We start from the raw sequence: 17543 nt of genomic DNA on the forward strand, positions 1-17543 counted from the left end.
GAGGAAGACAAATCAAGGAAGGCTGTGTCGAGGAGGGAGGCTTTAGACACAGGAAACCAGCGTTCGGACAGGTGGAAAGGGAGGCTGGACGTGGTGAGAACCTGAAGCAGGTCAGGAAGAGCAGGTGACAGGGCACCTGTGGAAGAGGCCTGCCCCATGGGCCCCTCCAAGGACACTGCCCATGGCAAGGGAATGAGATGTGCTCCCAGGAGGAAACGTGGTGAGTCCCGTGTACACACCGACTGGACCCACTGCGTCCACACACAGCCACCAACAAGAAAGGAGGCAGCCCGTTTGGGGCAAATGCTTCTCCCCTCTGTGGAGCAGACAGAGTCCCCGCCCTAACAACAGTGGCTCACCTCCCAGCGCACCTTCCGGCCACACACCAGACTTTGCAAGAGGAGCCATGTAAACAGAAGCTTTGCGAAATGCAAGAGACGACCCCCTACTTCACAAAACAGTAAGTACAGAGGGTAGAATGACCTCTCCGTAAAAGAAAGAATAAAAAGGAAGCTGGTGGTAGCTGGCAGTAACAGCAAGGGAGCTGTATATGGCACTGAATCCTTCCATGGCCTGTTGAACCGTGACGCTAACGGCAATTAAGGTTTTTGGAGGCGAAGGTTAAAGAGCAAGTTGGGAGAGTGATGAACATGTTCCCACTCAGCTGACATCCATCCAAAACCCTTAAAAGAAATACGAAGTGTAAAATCGGGTAGACTCATCCGTCTTCGTTTTTCCGTGGCAGCGAGCAACTTGGGCCTTCTGTCAGAAATATCAAACTTAAAAACGAGCCGCGCCGAGAAACACTCTGCTGGTGGAACTCGGCAAAATGTCTGCAAACTGAGCGATCGTTCTTGTAAATGGAACAGTTGCCGGCAAGGGAGCTGTCTCTGAAAATAGATCAGAAGGTCTGCCTGTCAGTTTCCGTGACTTCTGTAACAGAGGAACTGATGGAGAGACTCCTTAAGGAGCAGCCATGACGCTCTTTCAGAAACGCTGGTTCCTGAGTGTGGTGGGACCTTTCCACTCCACTGACCCCCAGGAAGTGCCCTGGAACCAGATGTGCCTGGTGCAGGGATTTTTAATTGGAACAATTGTATTTATTGAGAGCAGGTTACATCCCACACACCAAAATGGAAAACTGATGTGCATTTTTACACTTAATCCACACAACAGCCTGGAGGTGAGATACATTTTTTCTAAATTTATTTTTTTTTAAGTTTATTTATTTTTAAGAAAGAGAGAGAGGGAGGGAGAATCCCAAGCAGGCTCTGTTCTGTCAGCACAGATCCCGGTGGCAGGGCTCAATCCCCTGAACCATGAGATCATGACCTGTGCCGAAATCAAGAGTCAGAAGCTTGACCAACCGAGCCACCCAGGCACCCCTGCTTATTCTCATTTTAAAGAAAAGTAAGGCTCATAGAAACTAACCTGCCCAGCGATGTTCAGCTAGAAAGACGTGGAGATGGGGTGGAAACCAGGGTTCACCAGGCTCCAGAGCTCACTCTCTTCATTGCTGTGAAACCCTGTCAGTCCCAGGGCCTCTAAGAGTTCTCTTTAGGGCTGGTATGAGATTCCTATTTTGGGGGGACAGGTCTGGTCTTATCAGCCCTCCAAGGAGCAAGCTTTAAGTACAACAGGGGCTCCTCATGGCCCCTCAGTCCTCACCAGATCCCTACATCGCAGTCAAGGTCCCCTGTAAAAACAGAGATGTTTATTCATAGTATGGCAATATTTATGCACAATTCACTTTTAGGAGTCCAAAGAAGACAAATATTTTTCTGACATCGCTGCTGTTTTAGTGATTTAAATGCTTCTCTATTTTTGCTCTAGCATTACAAAAGTATCCTTCCCCCAATTTCTGTCTCTAGGAAAAATGCCTAGCTCCCCATCTGATTAAATGAGATCAGGCTTGGGAAAAGTTGCCAGTACATTGTCCGATGGTGTGACGAACTAAAGAGAGAAACTGCATCTCACGTGAGGTTCTAGGTCCCAACTCTTAAGATTCCTTTCTTCAGGAGGTGACCCCTATATCACTGTCCGCTCTAATTGACTCAATTCCCAGTGACTCCATGGTCTAATGAGATTTGCCATGAATGGTCCCATACCCCAAGCCCTGGCTTTCTTTTTGCACAGAATTGCAACTAAATAAAAGGCAAACACATCCACTTAGGTAAAATTTTGCTTATTACTTTAACTTGTCAGCACTTCTAAATCACTTATCTTTTAAGGGTCAAGAGTCATGAAGCCGCAGGCCATTTTTAAATGCAAAATGTCAGGGTCTTGCCAACATCTGAGGACTCTCCAGGATGTGTCCCAAATCTGTGTTTTTTCTGTTGTGGGAACTCATTAAGAAAGAAAAATGCCATTCCTAGACAATGAGCTGCTGGGACCTGGAAGGTGGCTGCCTCTTAACGAAGTGCTAAACTGTAAAACCTATTTTCACATCTTATAATTGTCATGTGGAAAGGAGAATTAACTGGAAGCCTGTTAACTGACATGTTGCTTTTTTTTTTTAAGTACACATAGGAATTGAGGGTTATTAGGATGTGTGTGTATGTCTCAGAGGCGTACTTGTTTTTAAATTAACTTTTTAACTGAGTTCTTAAATAAACGTCAGCTACAAATAGATTCTTTCGGACACTTGAAAACAATTGCTGAATTGCTGTACGTTCATGATTTCAGATCAAACTAAGAACTGTGTCAAACCCTCTTAGTGACAGTCAGTTTCCTCTGTCTGCCCTATGATGATACATGCAACATTTGTGAATAATATGGTGCCTCTTTCTGACATGTTAATCCTTACTTCATTTTACTATGTTCACAAATACTAACACAATAGTTAAGAAGCTTGGAAGAAGCAGGAGAGACTTCCAGAACATACTGGAACAAATGAGACCAGTAAGCAATTACATAAATTTTATTGGAGACACGAGTATGATCACCTGCATCCAGAAATTCAGGAAGGAAGTTAAGCAAGTATTAAGTGAACACCTGTTTGAGAAGGTTGTGGAGCCTAATAGCAAAGTGTGTGGACTCTGTGTCCTGCAGACCTGAGTTTTGAATTCTGACCCATGGAGTATTCCCGAGTGCAGTGTATTTAACCTTCTTTTATAGGCCCTCATCTCCAAAATCTGGTTCGTAAATGCACCTGCTTCTGAATTTGCTGTGTGTATAAACTTTTCCATGCATCTAAACAAAACACATCGGATACAGTGTGTGTCCCAGTGCAAGCAGCCCAGGTGGTGGCTATTCCTATTACTTCATGGTCTACATGATACAAAGAACCCTGGATTTCCTTTAGGACCCCGTCACAGTTCATTACTTTGTAAAGTACTTAACTAAGTACTTAATAGATTTTATGGAAAGGACTTTGTTTCATGTCCAAATGAGAAAGTAATACAAGGATGTACAAATGCAAGAATACAAATTTAAGTGTTATCTTTGAAAGTGAAAATACTGCTCATTAATATTAATCTCTGATGTATGTAGCCTTTTAGAAAGTGGTCAGGCTTTTACCCCGGGGCTAGCTTATGTAAAACCCAAAACTATTTCTATATTGCCTCAAAAATATGCAAGACTTTTTTTGCTTGAAAATAACCCGTATATATTCCCTTTACGATAAAACCAGTAACATTGATAAAACCATGTAAATTAATTTTAGAAGGTGACAGTCCCACTAGAAGAGAGGCTCAACATAAAATGGTGTTCCATCTGTATCCCTATTCTTTTTTGAACCCCTCCTCCCCAATGTCGTGGCCGCTCCACGATGGTATATTGTGAAGTTGCCAAATGTACAACCAGGCAGTATCATTAACATCAGAAAAATCGGCTCATTGCCAACTAAGAAAACTCCCAAAGCCTTCTTTTTATCTCCTTTTTAAATCTGCCTGCTTATTAATACCCCTCATTGTTCCCAAAAGAGCTGGAGAAGACTATTCTAAAATGCGTCTTCAACAATTTCCTCTGTTCTGCAGGTTGGTTACTGGAATGATATGGATAAATTAGTCTTGATTCAGGACGTGCCCACTCTTGGCAATGACACAGCAGCTATTGAGAACAGAACAGTGGTTGTAACCACAATTATGGTAAGTTTTGGTCTATGCTTTATGCTGTTCCGTCTTGTCCACAGGCAGATTTGATTCCCCAGCCATGGGGAACAGGGTGAGCGCTGCATCATACGTGTGGTGGCATGGGTCATGGGTCACATGATCCACGGGAGTCCGTTGAGGCCCTGAATAGGTTTGTCCTGAGCTTTGAGTACACTCGGTACTTTCATTTGTATTATCTTTTGTTGCACTGTTGTTCTTGGAAGAATGCTCAGATGTTAACAATTGAAACTGTCACACTCTAGTTAGAAATGGATGAAATGCTAACATTCCAAAGGACACAAGAATGAACATGAAAAAAGCAGCAGCCAATCACAGAAAAATATCTGGTAGTAAACACCATATTATTGTTGTTACTGTTTTTTTTAAACATCAATGTAATAATAGTTAATAGTGTTCAAATGGATAATTTTCAAGTAGTTTAATCATTGGATAGTGATTTGCATTGTCTGTTTATAATAGTGGGGATATGAATGTAAAGATTTTAATGAGCATGTTTTATAGAACTAAATGCTTTCAGAATTTTATTTTATATTTATTTTTCACGTGGAAAGGGTTTTTTGCACCGATTATTTTTCTCATTGACCACTGACACATACGCAATATAATTTTTGGACTTCTCTTAAGATTTAAGAAAAATACGACTGCTCCATTCCACCACATCATAAAATGAAAAATACTCCAAGTTTTAAGGACATTTTCTCAAAGCCATCCTAATGAAAATACTTTTAAATAATAGAGAATATCTGGTATATTTTTCTCCCCTAAAGTCAAGCCTGCCCTTTAGAGTCAATGCTGGTCAAAGGAGATGAACAGTCGGTGACCTATATCCTCAGCTCACTGTCTCGTTAGGCAGAACACATTTTTAATAATTCATGAAGCCCTTCCTCTAAATAAAGTGGAAGTATTTTATGTTATTTAACTCTTAGCTTATGTAACTTTAGTTTTTAGTAACTTCAAGTTATTTCCAAAACTCTTGGCCCTGAGGTCAAAGCGTGAGAAAATGCCAGAGAGAAAGAAGCCTCCGTGTGCTGGGATTCGTTTTCTCTGTGTTGCATCACCAGCTAGCAGTTTACTGTTAATCTGCCAAGCCTTGATTGAAGGTTGATGATTTTAGAATGCAAACCGACTTACAGCAGTTTTTTTGTAAGAGTGCAAAATACACACCTTCTAATTAATTGTGTAACAGTTGCATGGGACTTGAAAAGCAGTATATAATATATATGGTATATATATATATATATATACACGTCTATATTTCTTTTCCTAAAAAAGACACAGTAATGGAAAGTCGTACTTCAGTACAGTCCTCCTCTTTTCAGCCTCTGATGAAGAATCCTATTTTAAGAAATTGATCAAGAAGGAAATGAGTTCCACGCTGTTCGACCATTCCTAACTAAGGCTCACGTCTTGTTCTCCTGTGTAGTAGATTTAAGCTAATTTTTCATGTGGGATTCTTCTTGGATGACCAGCTCTGGACTACCAGAAAAAAAATTTTTTTAAGTTCTGTGACTTTTCCGAGATACTAGAACAAAAGAAGAATTAATCCTCTTTCTCAAGAAAATCCATAGATGTCGAAAAAGAATCACTCAGTAATTTTGACCTATCAATTCCCCTATCTTGAAACGAGGGCATTGTACAGAAAGGTGGAATTCTGTCACTTCTAATTCCAAGTGAAGGTCTTCTAAACGTAAATATCTCTGAGTTTGTGTGCTTGTTTTCTGAGTATACACAGCTGTTTTCTTTAAAGGTTCTCTGAAATCTTGCCTGTTCTATGTGAAATAAAGTGTTTTCATGTGCATTATAGGTATAATGTAGACAGTCTCCTTTTCGTCCATGTTATTAAAGGCACGGGAGATCTAATTCTTGAAACCAGAATATTGAATCACCTTGCAAGCATGGCTCATTTTCAGGAAGCATGCTACCAAAACATAAGTTACAGTGATTGAGATTCAGTGGTTTCTTATATACATAAAGAATATTCTGTAAAGTTAACTGTTGTTTGACAGTGATATCAATATTTTTGCTATTAAAACAGTGCAATACTCGTATTTGTCTTTTGTATAAAAATGTAATCTTCCTATAGTAATACCTCTGGGCTGTGCAATTGCATAATGATTCGGTAATTTAAAAACATACCAGAATCTTTTCCCTCAAAGTGTTCCTTGTGTGTGCTCTTGTTGAAAATGGTCACCCGGGACCCATGACCACTCCACCATCTCGTTCATTTTGAACAAAATCTGATTCCTTGTAGATGAATGAGATATTGGCACCAACATGTAAAAATCTCCCAAATTCAACTGAGAAACTCCCAACACAGATGGCACTGGTTAGACCCTGTAACGTGCACGAGACACGTACCCAGACACGGAAGGTTGAGAGTGTTGTGGCCCTGGAAATCATTCGTTTTGATCAAAACTGATATGGCGTTGCTGTTCTCCCATTTGTCTTTCCTTTGTGTATGTTGTTATTTATGTGTCGATACATTGTAATGATACATGCTGTTAAATAAAATTGATTGAGAAATTCATTTATTCATCCACAAATATTTATTAAGCTGGGCACGGGATATGCTGCACAACAAAACAGACAAAACCCTGCACTCAGATGAGTTGATATTCTAGTGAGAGAAAGCAGACAACAGGCAGTAGATGAGCATCTTAGAGCTCATGCTCAAGTAAAGTGTGGCTTCCGCTTTTTGAACTGGTGAAATTTGTTTTTTTTTCCCCTTAGAACCGTGTTGTATATCAGAGTGGGGTCTCCGTTTGAGTGGCTTGTTCCACCTGAATATAGTCATGCTGACAGCACCTTAGCTGAACGTGCATAAAATGTAAAGTTCGCAGTGCCCTCCCATGAGGGTCAGGACTACAGAGTTGGAAGGTCTGAAGTTTTGAGTTCAGATGCCCACTGTTTTCTGTCAGCCTTAGTGACCAAAACTTATAAAAATTTTATAAAGTCTGTAATTGTATATGAGACTCTGAGCCCTCCTACCTTTCTGAATTCTAAGTAACAATTCGTGTCAACAACCCAAGAAAGCCAGGTCTGCACCATGTGGTTTGAGGACACGCGGTTGAGGAAAAGGCATTAGTGCCGTAGAGAAAAGCAAGAATGGTGGTTCCGTCTGTGATCTCACTACTCGGGCTGCGGAACTCTCCGGAAAAGGAGAGATAAAGCGGTATTTCAGCCGAGCCCATTTCCCCCTGCATGTTCACTTCTGAAGCTAAACAATGCTTATGATGCATGACTCAGCTTAGAAGGTATTTCTTACCGTCTTGTGAACATAACAAACCTTGAGGAAGATTGTGCATACATACATCCAGATTTATTCACTACAGCATCACAATTATGTTACAAACCTGAAAGCAGTTTTAATTATCACACATGATCTTTCCAGAGGTTACTCTATTATACCTTTTGTTAGATGTTTCGTATTTTCTCTAGGATTTTATAGATACGCACTGTCTATATACATGTGCACATATAACAGTACACACATATTTTATATAATATATGCGCATGTACATAGACCTATGCACAAAAACATAGACGTATTTATTCTCTCCCTTGTACTAAATACTAATTTCCCCATACATATGCCTGCCTCTGAAGGGCTTAGCACTCGGTTGGTTTTGAAATACCTTATTTTGAATGAACTTAAAATTGTGCAGCCATCCAATTTATTCATTTTTTTCTGAATTGAATAATAACCTTTTAATTCCCACCTTTAAGAATTTTACCCATGGGATCAATTATCTACATCCATTAATATTCTTCAGGGAAAAGGAAATACCACGTAGCAACTGACTTTGGTTGATAGTACTGATTTTATTGTTTTAACTCTTTTCAACAGTGCTTGTAATGTTTATATTCATGATGTTTAGAAAATCTTAAAAACGTTCTAATAAGTATCTCTTTCAACAGTTTTACTTCTACTAAATACAAATAACCCCCAAAATTTTTCTCAGTAGGAAAATACTTTATCGATTGAAAATCATCTTAATTCATTTACACAAACATTTTCATAAGCAAGCCCTGATGTAGCAGTTTTAGACAGGGATTGATTTCTTTCCTGAAATAGCAGAGCAGATGTAGAACACTACCCATTATGGAAATTGTAGTCATAAACTCACAATCACTAAGAAGTAATGCATTTAAAATAACTTCTGAGGAAGTACTGTCCCAAAGAGCACTGTAGTTGATAATAAAGATGGAGGCATGGAAGGCTATACTCTTAAGGCAGAACTAAGTGGTTATATTCTGCTTGTCTGATCTTTCCGTGTGTATTCACAGTTCAATACCCAGGACTCCATAAGGCTGCATATCAAAGACACCCCACAAATCCCCCTTAATGACTAACCAGGACTCTATTTTCTTTTCTATTGAGAAGATTTGGTATTTTCCTCAGGCATAGTAGCCCCCAAAACCTTGTATTAAATCCTCCGCAAGTATGCAGGGTAGAAGGGCTACATGTCGGCAAATTGTCAGATTGGGTTGGTGCAAAGGACGAGGTTGGGAGAGTGTTGAAGATCTGCTACTCATGTGGACTTAATATGAAAGAAAAGCAAAATGAGACACTCGCAAAGAAGCTGGGTTGAGCTGAGCAACCGGGAGATCCTTTGTTCAAGAAAAGCCTCGCTTTTCTCTCCACCTGTTCTCCCACCTTCCTGAGGGTGATCATCTTGTTTCTCTCACACTGGAGCACCGCACATCTGAATCTCAGTACCTGTGCATGCCCCTACCTGTGCAAAAAGTCTCGCTAAATCTCTAGTCAACATCTTCAGTACGCTGAAGGTCTTCCAGTCTTTGTTGGTTGGTTTGGCAGGAGCTCAAAGACCCTGACAGGCCCGTTCTGTCCAAAAAGGGAACTGAAAAAAGAAAAGAAAAGAAAGCTAGATATTTTTTTACTTAGATTTGCATGTGTGTGTTTCAGAAGAGATAGCCTAGCACTTAATAGTCACTTTCCTTTTGAAGACCTGAATCAGGAATTCTAATATAATTACTTTGCCCTGATAGTCCTGTTTAGGGAGCACAACTCCACCAGGAAATCTTCAGATTTTTTGAGTGCCTTATATGTACCATACAATAGGAGGAGATAAGGAGAGGTTTTATCTACACTGTGTACTTATAATTTCATATAAAGTATTTCATTCACTCACAGTACAGAAATCCACATCCTTACCTACACCTGTCTTCTCTCTAGTTAAATCACAAATCTCAAGTAGCTGCACACACCTTGACAGATGCAGTAAGAGCTTCAACAATTTCCATATACTTCAAAATAGAGATTCAGATCCCACTTCTGCTACTTCTGTGAAATGGAATGATTTGCTTACCCTCTCTGAGCCTCAAATTCTCTGCCTGAGAAGTGGGAAGTGCCTGTCTCAAAATATCAATGTGAAAAGTAAATGAAAGGTACAGTTAAAGAACTTAGCATTATTTCTTCGCATGTACTAAATAAGTCGGAGCTACTATTATTTTTCGCAACTATATATTTTTTTTTTACATTTTTATTGATTTTTGAGAGACAGAGAGAGACAGAACACAAGTGGGGGAGGGGCAGAAAGAAAATGAGACAAAGAATCCGAAGCAGGCTCCAGGCTCTGAGCTGTCAGCACAGAGCCCAGTGCAGGGCTCGAACTCACAAACTGTGAGATCATGACCTGAGCTGAAGTCAGACGCTTAACCGACTGAGCCACCCAGGCGCCCCATTCACGACTATATTTTATCATTGTCCTCCACCACCTTTTTACAAAGAATTACAATCTTAATCACAAGAGGACAAGAGGAATATTTTATTTATTTTTGCCCTCCTCGTTCCCACTGCCTGGCACGCAGTGGGTGCTTAATAAATGTTTGAGTACACAGTAGAAACACAGCTTTTCCTAAAGCAACTTGCTCCCTATATAATGTAGATGGAATTTAGCAACACAGATGTGATTACCAGCTAGAGAATCATGTGCACATGAACTGATACGGTCATATATGTATATGAAGGCTAAAATACTTAAGTGTTCAAGTATTGCAGACACTTTAGAATTGAACTTCAACCTTAGCACCACATGGGAGCCATAGCGATACAACTTTTGAAAACTCTTAAGTGTGTTCTACTAAAAGTTTTAAGTGGTAACCATGAAGCAATTTCAGGTGTATTTTATAAATGTGTAATTCTTGATTTTCTCTACATATTCTCCCACGTTTTAATTAGCTGTCACAAGAAAAAAAAAAGAAGGAAAGTATTAGCTCCTTGTAGCTACCAATATTTTATAAACTCTCTTAGAAATTAACACTGCCCTGCAACAACTCACCCATCTACATAACCACATTTATAATTTAATTAAATTATAAAGGAGAATGTTTTCTGTAAGCTACCAAACCATTTTCATCTATCTAAAGAAGAGACAATTAGTTGCCTTAATTTTATAGGTAGAGAAAGTTTCTTCACCCAAGTCCAGTGTTAAATTATTCATTAATTACAAAGAGGCGGGAGATTTCTGGGTCCCTTGACTATGTCAACATAAGGCAGTAGTATTCAAGGACCAAGCGTAGACAATTGCCCACAGGAGAGTTACTTAGGGAATCTCTGAGAGAAAATTATGGACCATGTCATTTACATTTTTATTAAATTTTCAAAAGTAGTTTCCACGTTTGCAAAGTCCTTAAAAATCAGAAGTAGTATAGAAACTGGCATGTTATGCAAGGTGAAATACCATCTATCGCAGAGTCACAAGAGCCAAGTGCAACTTTGCTAGTTAACACGCTGGCTGAGGGAGAAGAAAAAAGTTGTGTGAAAACTACTCCGTGACTGTTACAGTACAATGTTATAAATCCATGATTTCCATGACATTGTGGCCAAAAGCAGTCACTTCTTGTCTGCATATGGCTAAAAAATCTGAGGTGTGACCAGCACACCTCAGCTGTGTTCACCACACCTGTCTTTTGGTGGCTTTAGTCTTCATTTATAAAATCAGGTGTTTGTTAATTTATCTCTCTAGTTCATGGCCTTCAAATCATTTGGTTTAGGTGTGTGTGTGTGTGTGTGTGTGTGAATTGAAAACTGTCTACTATTATTAGCCACCAGTAAACTTTTTCATATTATAAGGGTTTTCACAGTCATTCTTCATCCTGTTTTCTTACTTGCTTCAAAGACTAAATGGGAATATGACTTGAAGGGTGTGATTGTCATATTGGGGGGTGGGGAATTATTAGTTTTCATCGGAGACATATTTTAGAATAGAATAAAATTTCATGGACCACACGACCCTAATTAAACTCTAATGAAACCAAAATTATTGGACAATGTTAGGAAAGGTGATTTAATGCAAATAAGTATATAAATTTTTTAAGCTCTTAATTCATTTCTTCATTGAACTCGCTAGCACCTGCTCTGAGAGAGGCATCCAGCAAAATGCTAGATAGCAAAGAAAAATCATCTAGCTCTTTTCCCAAAGGAGGTCACAGTTGAATGTGGCCTAAACCAGATGCAGAATATGGAGACCTGTGACCTTGACTAACTACTAAATGGTCTCTAACTTCATAAGATATTTTAGAATACTAATCCCATTGCCAAAGATGACAGTTTATGCCTCTCTTGACAATTATTAATGTTTATTTTTCCTGTCACAGTGCTAGATATTTAACAGTCACTCAGTAGAAAACTGTTTTAAAGATTGCACTTTCAGTTTCCAATATAAAGCCATCGAATATACTTGTAAGCATATTTCTCTATTCATCCTTTATTACTGATTTCTCGCCACACAAAATCAGTGTGTGTACTAATACTAAATACAGTCGTTTTGTCAACTTCTGTGGTTGAAAAGTTTAAGACTTTGGAATGTTTTATTATTGTCCCCCTTTACAGTTCTACTTCTCTCATTATAGGAATCCCCATATGTTATGTACAAGAAAAATCACGAAATGTTTGAAGGAAATGACAAGTATGAAGGATACTGTGTAGATTTGGCATCTGAAATTGCAAAACATATTGGTATCAAGTATAAAATTGCCATTGTCCCTGATGGAAAATATGGAGCGAGGGACGCAGACACAAAAATCTGGAATGGGATGGTAGGAGAACTTGTTTATGGGGTAAGCAAATCAACTTACTGAAGAATTTACTTACATAAGCCTGAAACTTTTTTTTTCCCCGCCCGGGCACATATCTGTTTCTAAAGACCTATTACTGTTTTTAAATTTGCAGTTAACATTCAGAGAGGCATATACGATGTTCAGACGTTTCTCTAGTTCGTTATGGTGCCATTCCCAAATAATGAGAGAAGTTAATACCTCATAACTTCAAAATCTAGAAAGATAAAAAATTTAGAATATGATGTCCTATTTAAAAAAAAAAAGTGGTGACTTCAGTACCTGTGATGATTATTCTCTTGCCTGACGTTGTTCTATCATAGCTATGTTGTTTTAAGAACCGCACAACAAATCTTTTATTTATGTTACTTGGTGATTCAAGGGAAAGATTTCCTTCAACAGCATAAACTAAGACCTTATTTTAAGTGGTTCTCTGTATCCCCATTGCTTGTACTTACTGGTAAATATCTTTTATGTAATTTGGTGAAGCAATCATGAAATTACTTTAGCATCTATAAAATATTCACAGTCCTGCTGAACATAGTAAATTTAAACTTTATGCAGTGGCATCATTTTTTTCGATGTAGCAAAACAAAAAAAGCTAGAACATACTTCATAGCGGGCCTCATGTGAAAACAGGTGGAGGGAGCCCTTCCCTGTGAGTTCACCATATATGAAGTATACACAGTTTATTGCCAAGGGCATACTCTGTGTAGACATTCCTGCCTTACTCAGAACAAGATCAGTTTCTTCAGCTGTCCCTGCAAAGGATCGAAATGAAACCAGTGGTTACCAAGTGCTGGTGATGCGTGATCCTACCAAAGTCCAGAAACCAACCCGAGAGCTCGCAGCAAGCTGTGTCCACCTGAGGTGTACTCAGAAATTTCCTAGAAGACAATTCATATTTCACAGACTTCTCCTTCAGAGCACACCCTGTCTGATTCACCCTCACAAGATGCCTTTGAGATAATTGCATGAGAGCCATCCTTCCCTAGACAAGAATAATGATGGAACGATTGAGGACATAACCGAGGTCTATTGAGGGGCCCCCGTTCCCAAGCCTGAACTGCAATCCACTAGTCACGATTCTGCACCCTGCACGTCACACCATGCAGCGACCAACTTTCTGCAACCAGTCCGGGCCTGTGGCTGTCCCCTCAGCAGAAGAGGAAATTGTTTGGCATTAAAGAGCAATCAGTTAGTTTTATATCCATTTATAAGAACTATTGACCAGTGAGGTGCCCTAAGTGAAGGTGAAAAAAATCGGCAGTTTTAAAGAATCAAAAAGTATTTTACCACAGGGCTCATCAGCAGTTTGATAGTGAGCTTCAAGCTCGAAAGAAAAAGGATCCCTAAACCCGGTGTTCCTTGGTAATTTTTTAGACGGTTGGTAATATTTTTAACTTTTGATACAATAAGTAGATTTTAAATATAAACATTATTCAAGTTGTTAGAGCTACAAGAATTCATTTCCTTCAGAGATCACTATTGGGTATTTCATCTCAAAAAATCCTACTTGGATCACCAATTAGTCATGGATGGCGTAACAAGCTTAGGTTTCTTTCTAGAGCATTTGTTACTTCTCTCTTCCGCGGAGCCCCTACCCACTGGGCAACCCAGGCTCACCCCTTTGCGAGGGCTCTGACCATACGGTTCAAGTAGCAAAAATGAGCGATATTTAGAGAGTAGCATAGCTAACGAAAAGTTGTATCCATGGTACACACCACAGTAACGGAAAGTCCCAAAGTCAAGCAGGTGTCAAAGAGAAAGAGAAGACAACCTAGTGGTTATCAGTTCTCATCATGTTCACTCATCAGTTAATCCTCCAGGGTTTAAATTGTCTCTTCTCTGCCACTTGAGCTTTTCCCGAAAGGAATCTTCTCCCATGTGTCTCCTACACTTTCTGTGGAGTCAGTATGCATCCAGGTGTCTGTAAAGTCTGCACTTTCCTCTGAGTTATTTTACTTTCTTACTGCGAACACGTACAACAGATTTCCAGGTTCCGGGGCCTGGGGTGAAACACCCATTCTGTCCTAGCTACCAAAGCTCCTTAGACAAGCAAAAGGATTCACCTTGAACCCGTTGTTGTTGTTGTTGTTGTCATGTTCTCTGCACACTTTGTAATGGACTTGTCAGGAATAAGTGTCCTGTGAAGCACTCCCGTGCGGCCTCAGTGCACCACCAGGAGGTGGCCCCAAGCGCAGATCTCCCCGCTCCTGGCAGGTGCTCTCCCCCTGTGGCACCTGTGCGCCCAGCGAATCCATTCCGTGGTCCTCTGTGGCCCTTCTGCTGGGTCCCGCCAGACTCGTGTGTATGGAGTTGAATCCACGGGAATGTTCTTCCAGGCATGTTCCATGGCCGGCCGTCACCAGGATTACGTGTGCTGTGTGGTGACGTGCCGGTTCATGAGCCTTGCCCCAGAGGCCCTGGAAAACCCAGGTATCATGCAGCGCTTGCAGGAGACCCTTTGCCTACTTCCTTCCGGGAATCGCCGAAAGGTTGTGGACCATCTCCAGGGTTAGCAGACAAAGCCCAGGTCTGTCTCCTCTGTTCACTATCCTCTTGCAGACGTCACAAGTACCCTCATCGGACATCCCAGGTCTGCCCTCCCTCACATCTACTTTCACATGCAGGAGGGCCCCCTTGTTTCTCTCCGTGTTGCTTTCCTTTTGTAGAGTTAACTCATTCGGGGTCACTTGCATAAGTAGAACATTTCATAAGAACGTTACGCAGAACGAGTTACACGAGTGGTGTTTCAGATCGGTGTAAGGATGTCGTGGCCACATATTCCTGTTGCAACAGCAGAACAGCCACTTAGAAAACTAACGATTTTGTAGGATGTCATCAGGTATGCTACCAAATACAGCTTAGAGGAATTGTGGGGGCAAGACTAAAACACGTATGATGGAGACTGATCATACGATATGAGAAGAATTATACTCAAAATGTTTATTTTGCGAGAGAGAGAGAAAGTCTGAGTAGGGGAGGGGCAGAGAGAGAGAGAGATCTAACGAGACTCTCAACACAGGGCTTGGACTCACAAACGAGGAGATCATGATCTGAGCTTAAATCATGAGTCAGATGTTGAACCGACTAAGCCTCGAAGGGATCCCCTGATATGACAAGAATTTTTCTAAGCATGAAACCAAAGGCTAAAGACACAAAAAACATACTTTTGTAGGCTACAAAAAATTTAATACATATATTGCAATGAAGTACCATGATCTAAGTTATATAATGAAAACAGATGCTGAGTAGGGAGAATATTTGCAACATATGTGGAAAATAAAAGTTAATATTTTGAATATATTTGAAAGTGCTTACAAATTAGTCAGTAAAAATGAATTCACCGTATGGAAAATACAGGCAGATTATAACAGGTTATGATATTTAAAAAGCCAATGTAGCTATTTGTTTTACAAAAATAAACTCAATACAAAGAGATCTAATTTTCTATAGAGCAAATTGACAAAGATAAATGAGAATAAAGAGACACATGGGCTGTCCACCATCCATAGCTGCAGAAGCTGTCACACAGTGTTGGTGACAGTAGAAATTTGCATGGTCTTCCTGGAGAAAAGTTGCACAAAATACATCATGACCATTACAAAGAAGGGTACCATTTAGACCAGCAACCCCACTTCTCGAAATCCATCTTAAACAATTAAGGTATCTTCTAGGGTTTTTCTTCAAAGATGTTCACATAATTCATCAAAGTTTTAAGCCGTGTAAACCTGGAAACAGTACAAACAACTCTTAAAATAATAAGTAGATTGAGTAAATGTTGTTATTTTCATATGATAAAATACTAGCAGTCATTAACTAATTTTTAATATGTAAGATAAAATGAAAAGCGTTCATCCTTTCCTTCTGAGTAAAAGAATCATAAAATAGTGTTTTATGGGGCACCTGGGTGGCTCAGTCGGTTACGTTCCGATTTCAGCTCAGGTCATGATCTAAAGGTTAGTGAGTTCGAGCCCCACATCAGGCTCTGTGCTGACAGCTCAGAGCCTGGAGCCTACTTGAGATTCTTTGTGTCTGTCTGTCTGTCTGTCTCTCTCTCAAAAATAAATATTAAATTTTTTTTAAAAAAACATAGTGTTTTATATTACCCCATTGTAAAATAAGAAAAATATTCTTCATCAAACCATGTCTAGCAGGGCATATATTAAGAAAAAAATAAGACTAGGTAAGAGTGGAGGTAACTTTCCTTAATTTGGGGATTCTGTGTTTAGATACTAATTTTCCTGTGGCTAGTTTATATATCACTTGTATAATGAGAGTTATACAAGTAATAAGATTGCAGAAATAAACACCTCCCAGTAGTGAATCTGACTTCTGTGTGTGTGGCCGTTTACGATGGAAGCTAAGTTCGTTCCCCTAGCAGGCACTGCTGGTGAACCCTCACTCGCCCAGCGGGCAGCATCATGACGGCAGTGCAGTGCCCACCGCAGCCCTCCAGATGCCCCTGCATCAAGCTGCTGGCCGTCGGGTGAACCAGCGAGCTGAGGGTATACGGGAGTGAGGCAGCCTCTGTGTGAGAGCACAAGTGCTTGAGCAATGTCCCAGATTCCACTTTAATGCCAAATATTTTCCTTTCCAAACGAACAATCGAATGATCTTTGTTTTCACAGTGTAGATCATGTAACATCTTACAGTTTTCTCATGACCCTTTATTTCATCAGTTTGAGAGACAGCATGATTCACAAGGAAACACAAGCTCCAATCCCAGAACTGCTGTGACGTGTAGAATTCACCCGAGTCTCAGTTCCATCGTCTAGAAAACAGTGATAAGCGGGATTACCATGAATGTTAAATGAGATGCCCTTTAAATATTTAGTTCGATGTCAGGTACATAATCCCTCAATAAGTGCTCACTAGTATTTTATTCATTTTTGTAATGGATAATCACAGTAATGCAGCGAGGCAAACAGGAAAGTGTCCTCATTGTAGAGATATGGAAAACGGGCTCAGAAAAATCGCTCAGAACAAAAATGGAAGCTGGTGTCTTAACGATCATAATATCTGAGAATTGAATCCACTGTTTTCCAAAAGCTGTGTTAGAAATTGGAAGTAGAAAAAAAATCACCGTATGGGCATAGTAAGAAATAAATGCCAATTTCCAGATTTTTGTGTGCGCGCTGGACTGGAAAATGTCATCAAACAACGGGTTTCTTCTGTCCCACAAACACAGACAGTATGATAGGTTTGTTACAACTGGAAAGGGATAAAAAAAAAAGAAGGACTGTTTGAAATTTGCAATTCATAATATTAAGGCATGGCCAAGTAATGAGTCCGTGGCACCATTCCAAAGGAAACAGAAAAGGCTGCAACGTAGCAACTCTGGCCAAG

At 39.9% G+C, this 17543-nt stretch overlaps 1 protein-coding gene across 9 annotated transcripts in view; it reads left to right on the forward strand.

Annotated features, from left to right (window-relative positions):
- Nucleotides 1-17543, forward strand: part of GRIA4 (glutamate ionotropic receptor AMPA type subunit 4) — a 480512-nt gene that overhangs the window by 413710 nt on the left and 49259 nt on the right. For 8 of the 9 annotated variants that reach the window (XM_043579212.1, XM_043579210.1, XM_043579209.1 and 5 more), the window contains 2 exons: nt 3978-4088; nt 11988-12194. In XM_043579212.1, coding sequence (XP_043435147.1) covers nt 3978-4088; nt 11988-12194 — 318 coding nt within the window. Of the gene's footprint in view, nt 1-3977; nt 4089-5431; nt 6640-11987; nt 12195-17543 lie in introns of those variants that run through there. The other variant, XM_043579215.1, reaches the window with a different exon arrangement.

The sequence above is a fragment of the Prionailurus bengalensis genome, chromosome D1, assembly GCF_016509475.1.
Source record: "Prionailurus bengalensis isolate Pbe53 chromosome D1, Fcat_Pben_1.1_paternal_pri, whole genome shotgun sequence".
In the NCBI taxonomy this organism is placed as follows: domain Eukaryota; kingdom Metazoa; phylum Chordata; class Mammalia; order Carnivora; family Felidae; genus Prionailurus; species Prionailurus bengalensis.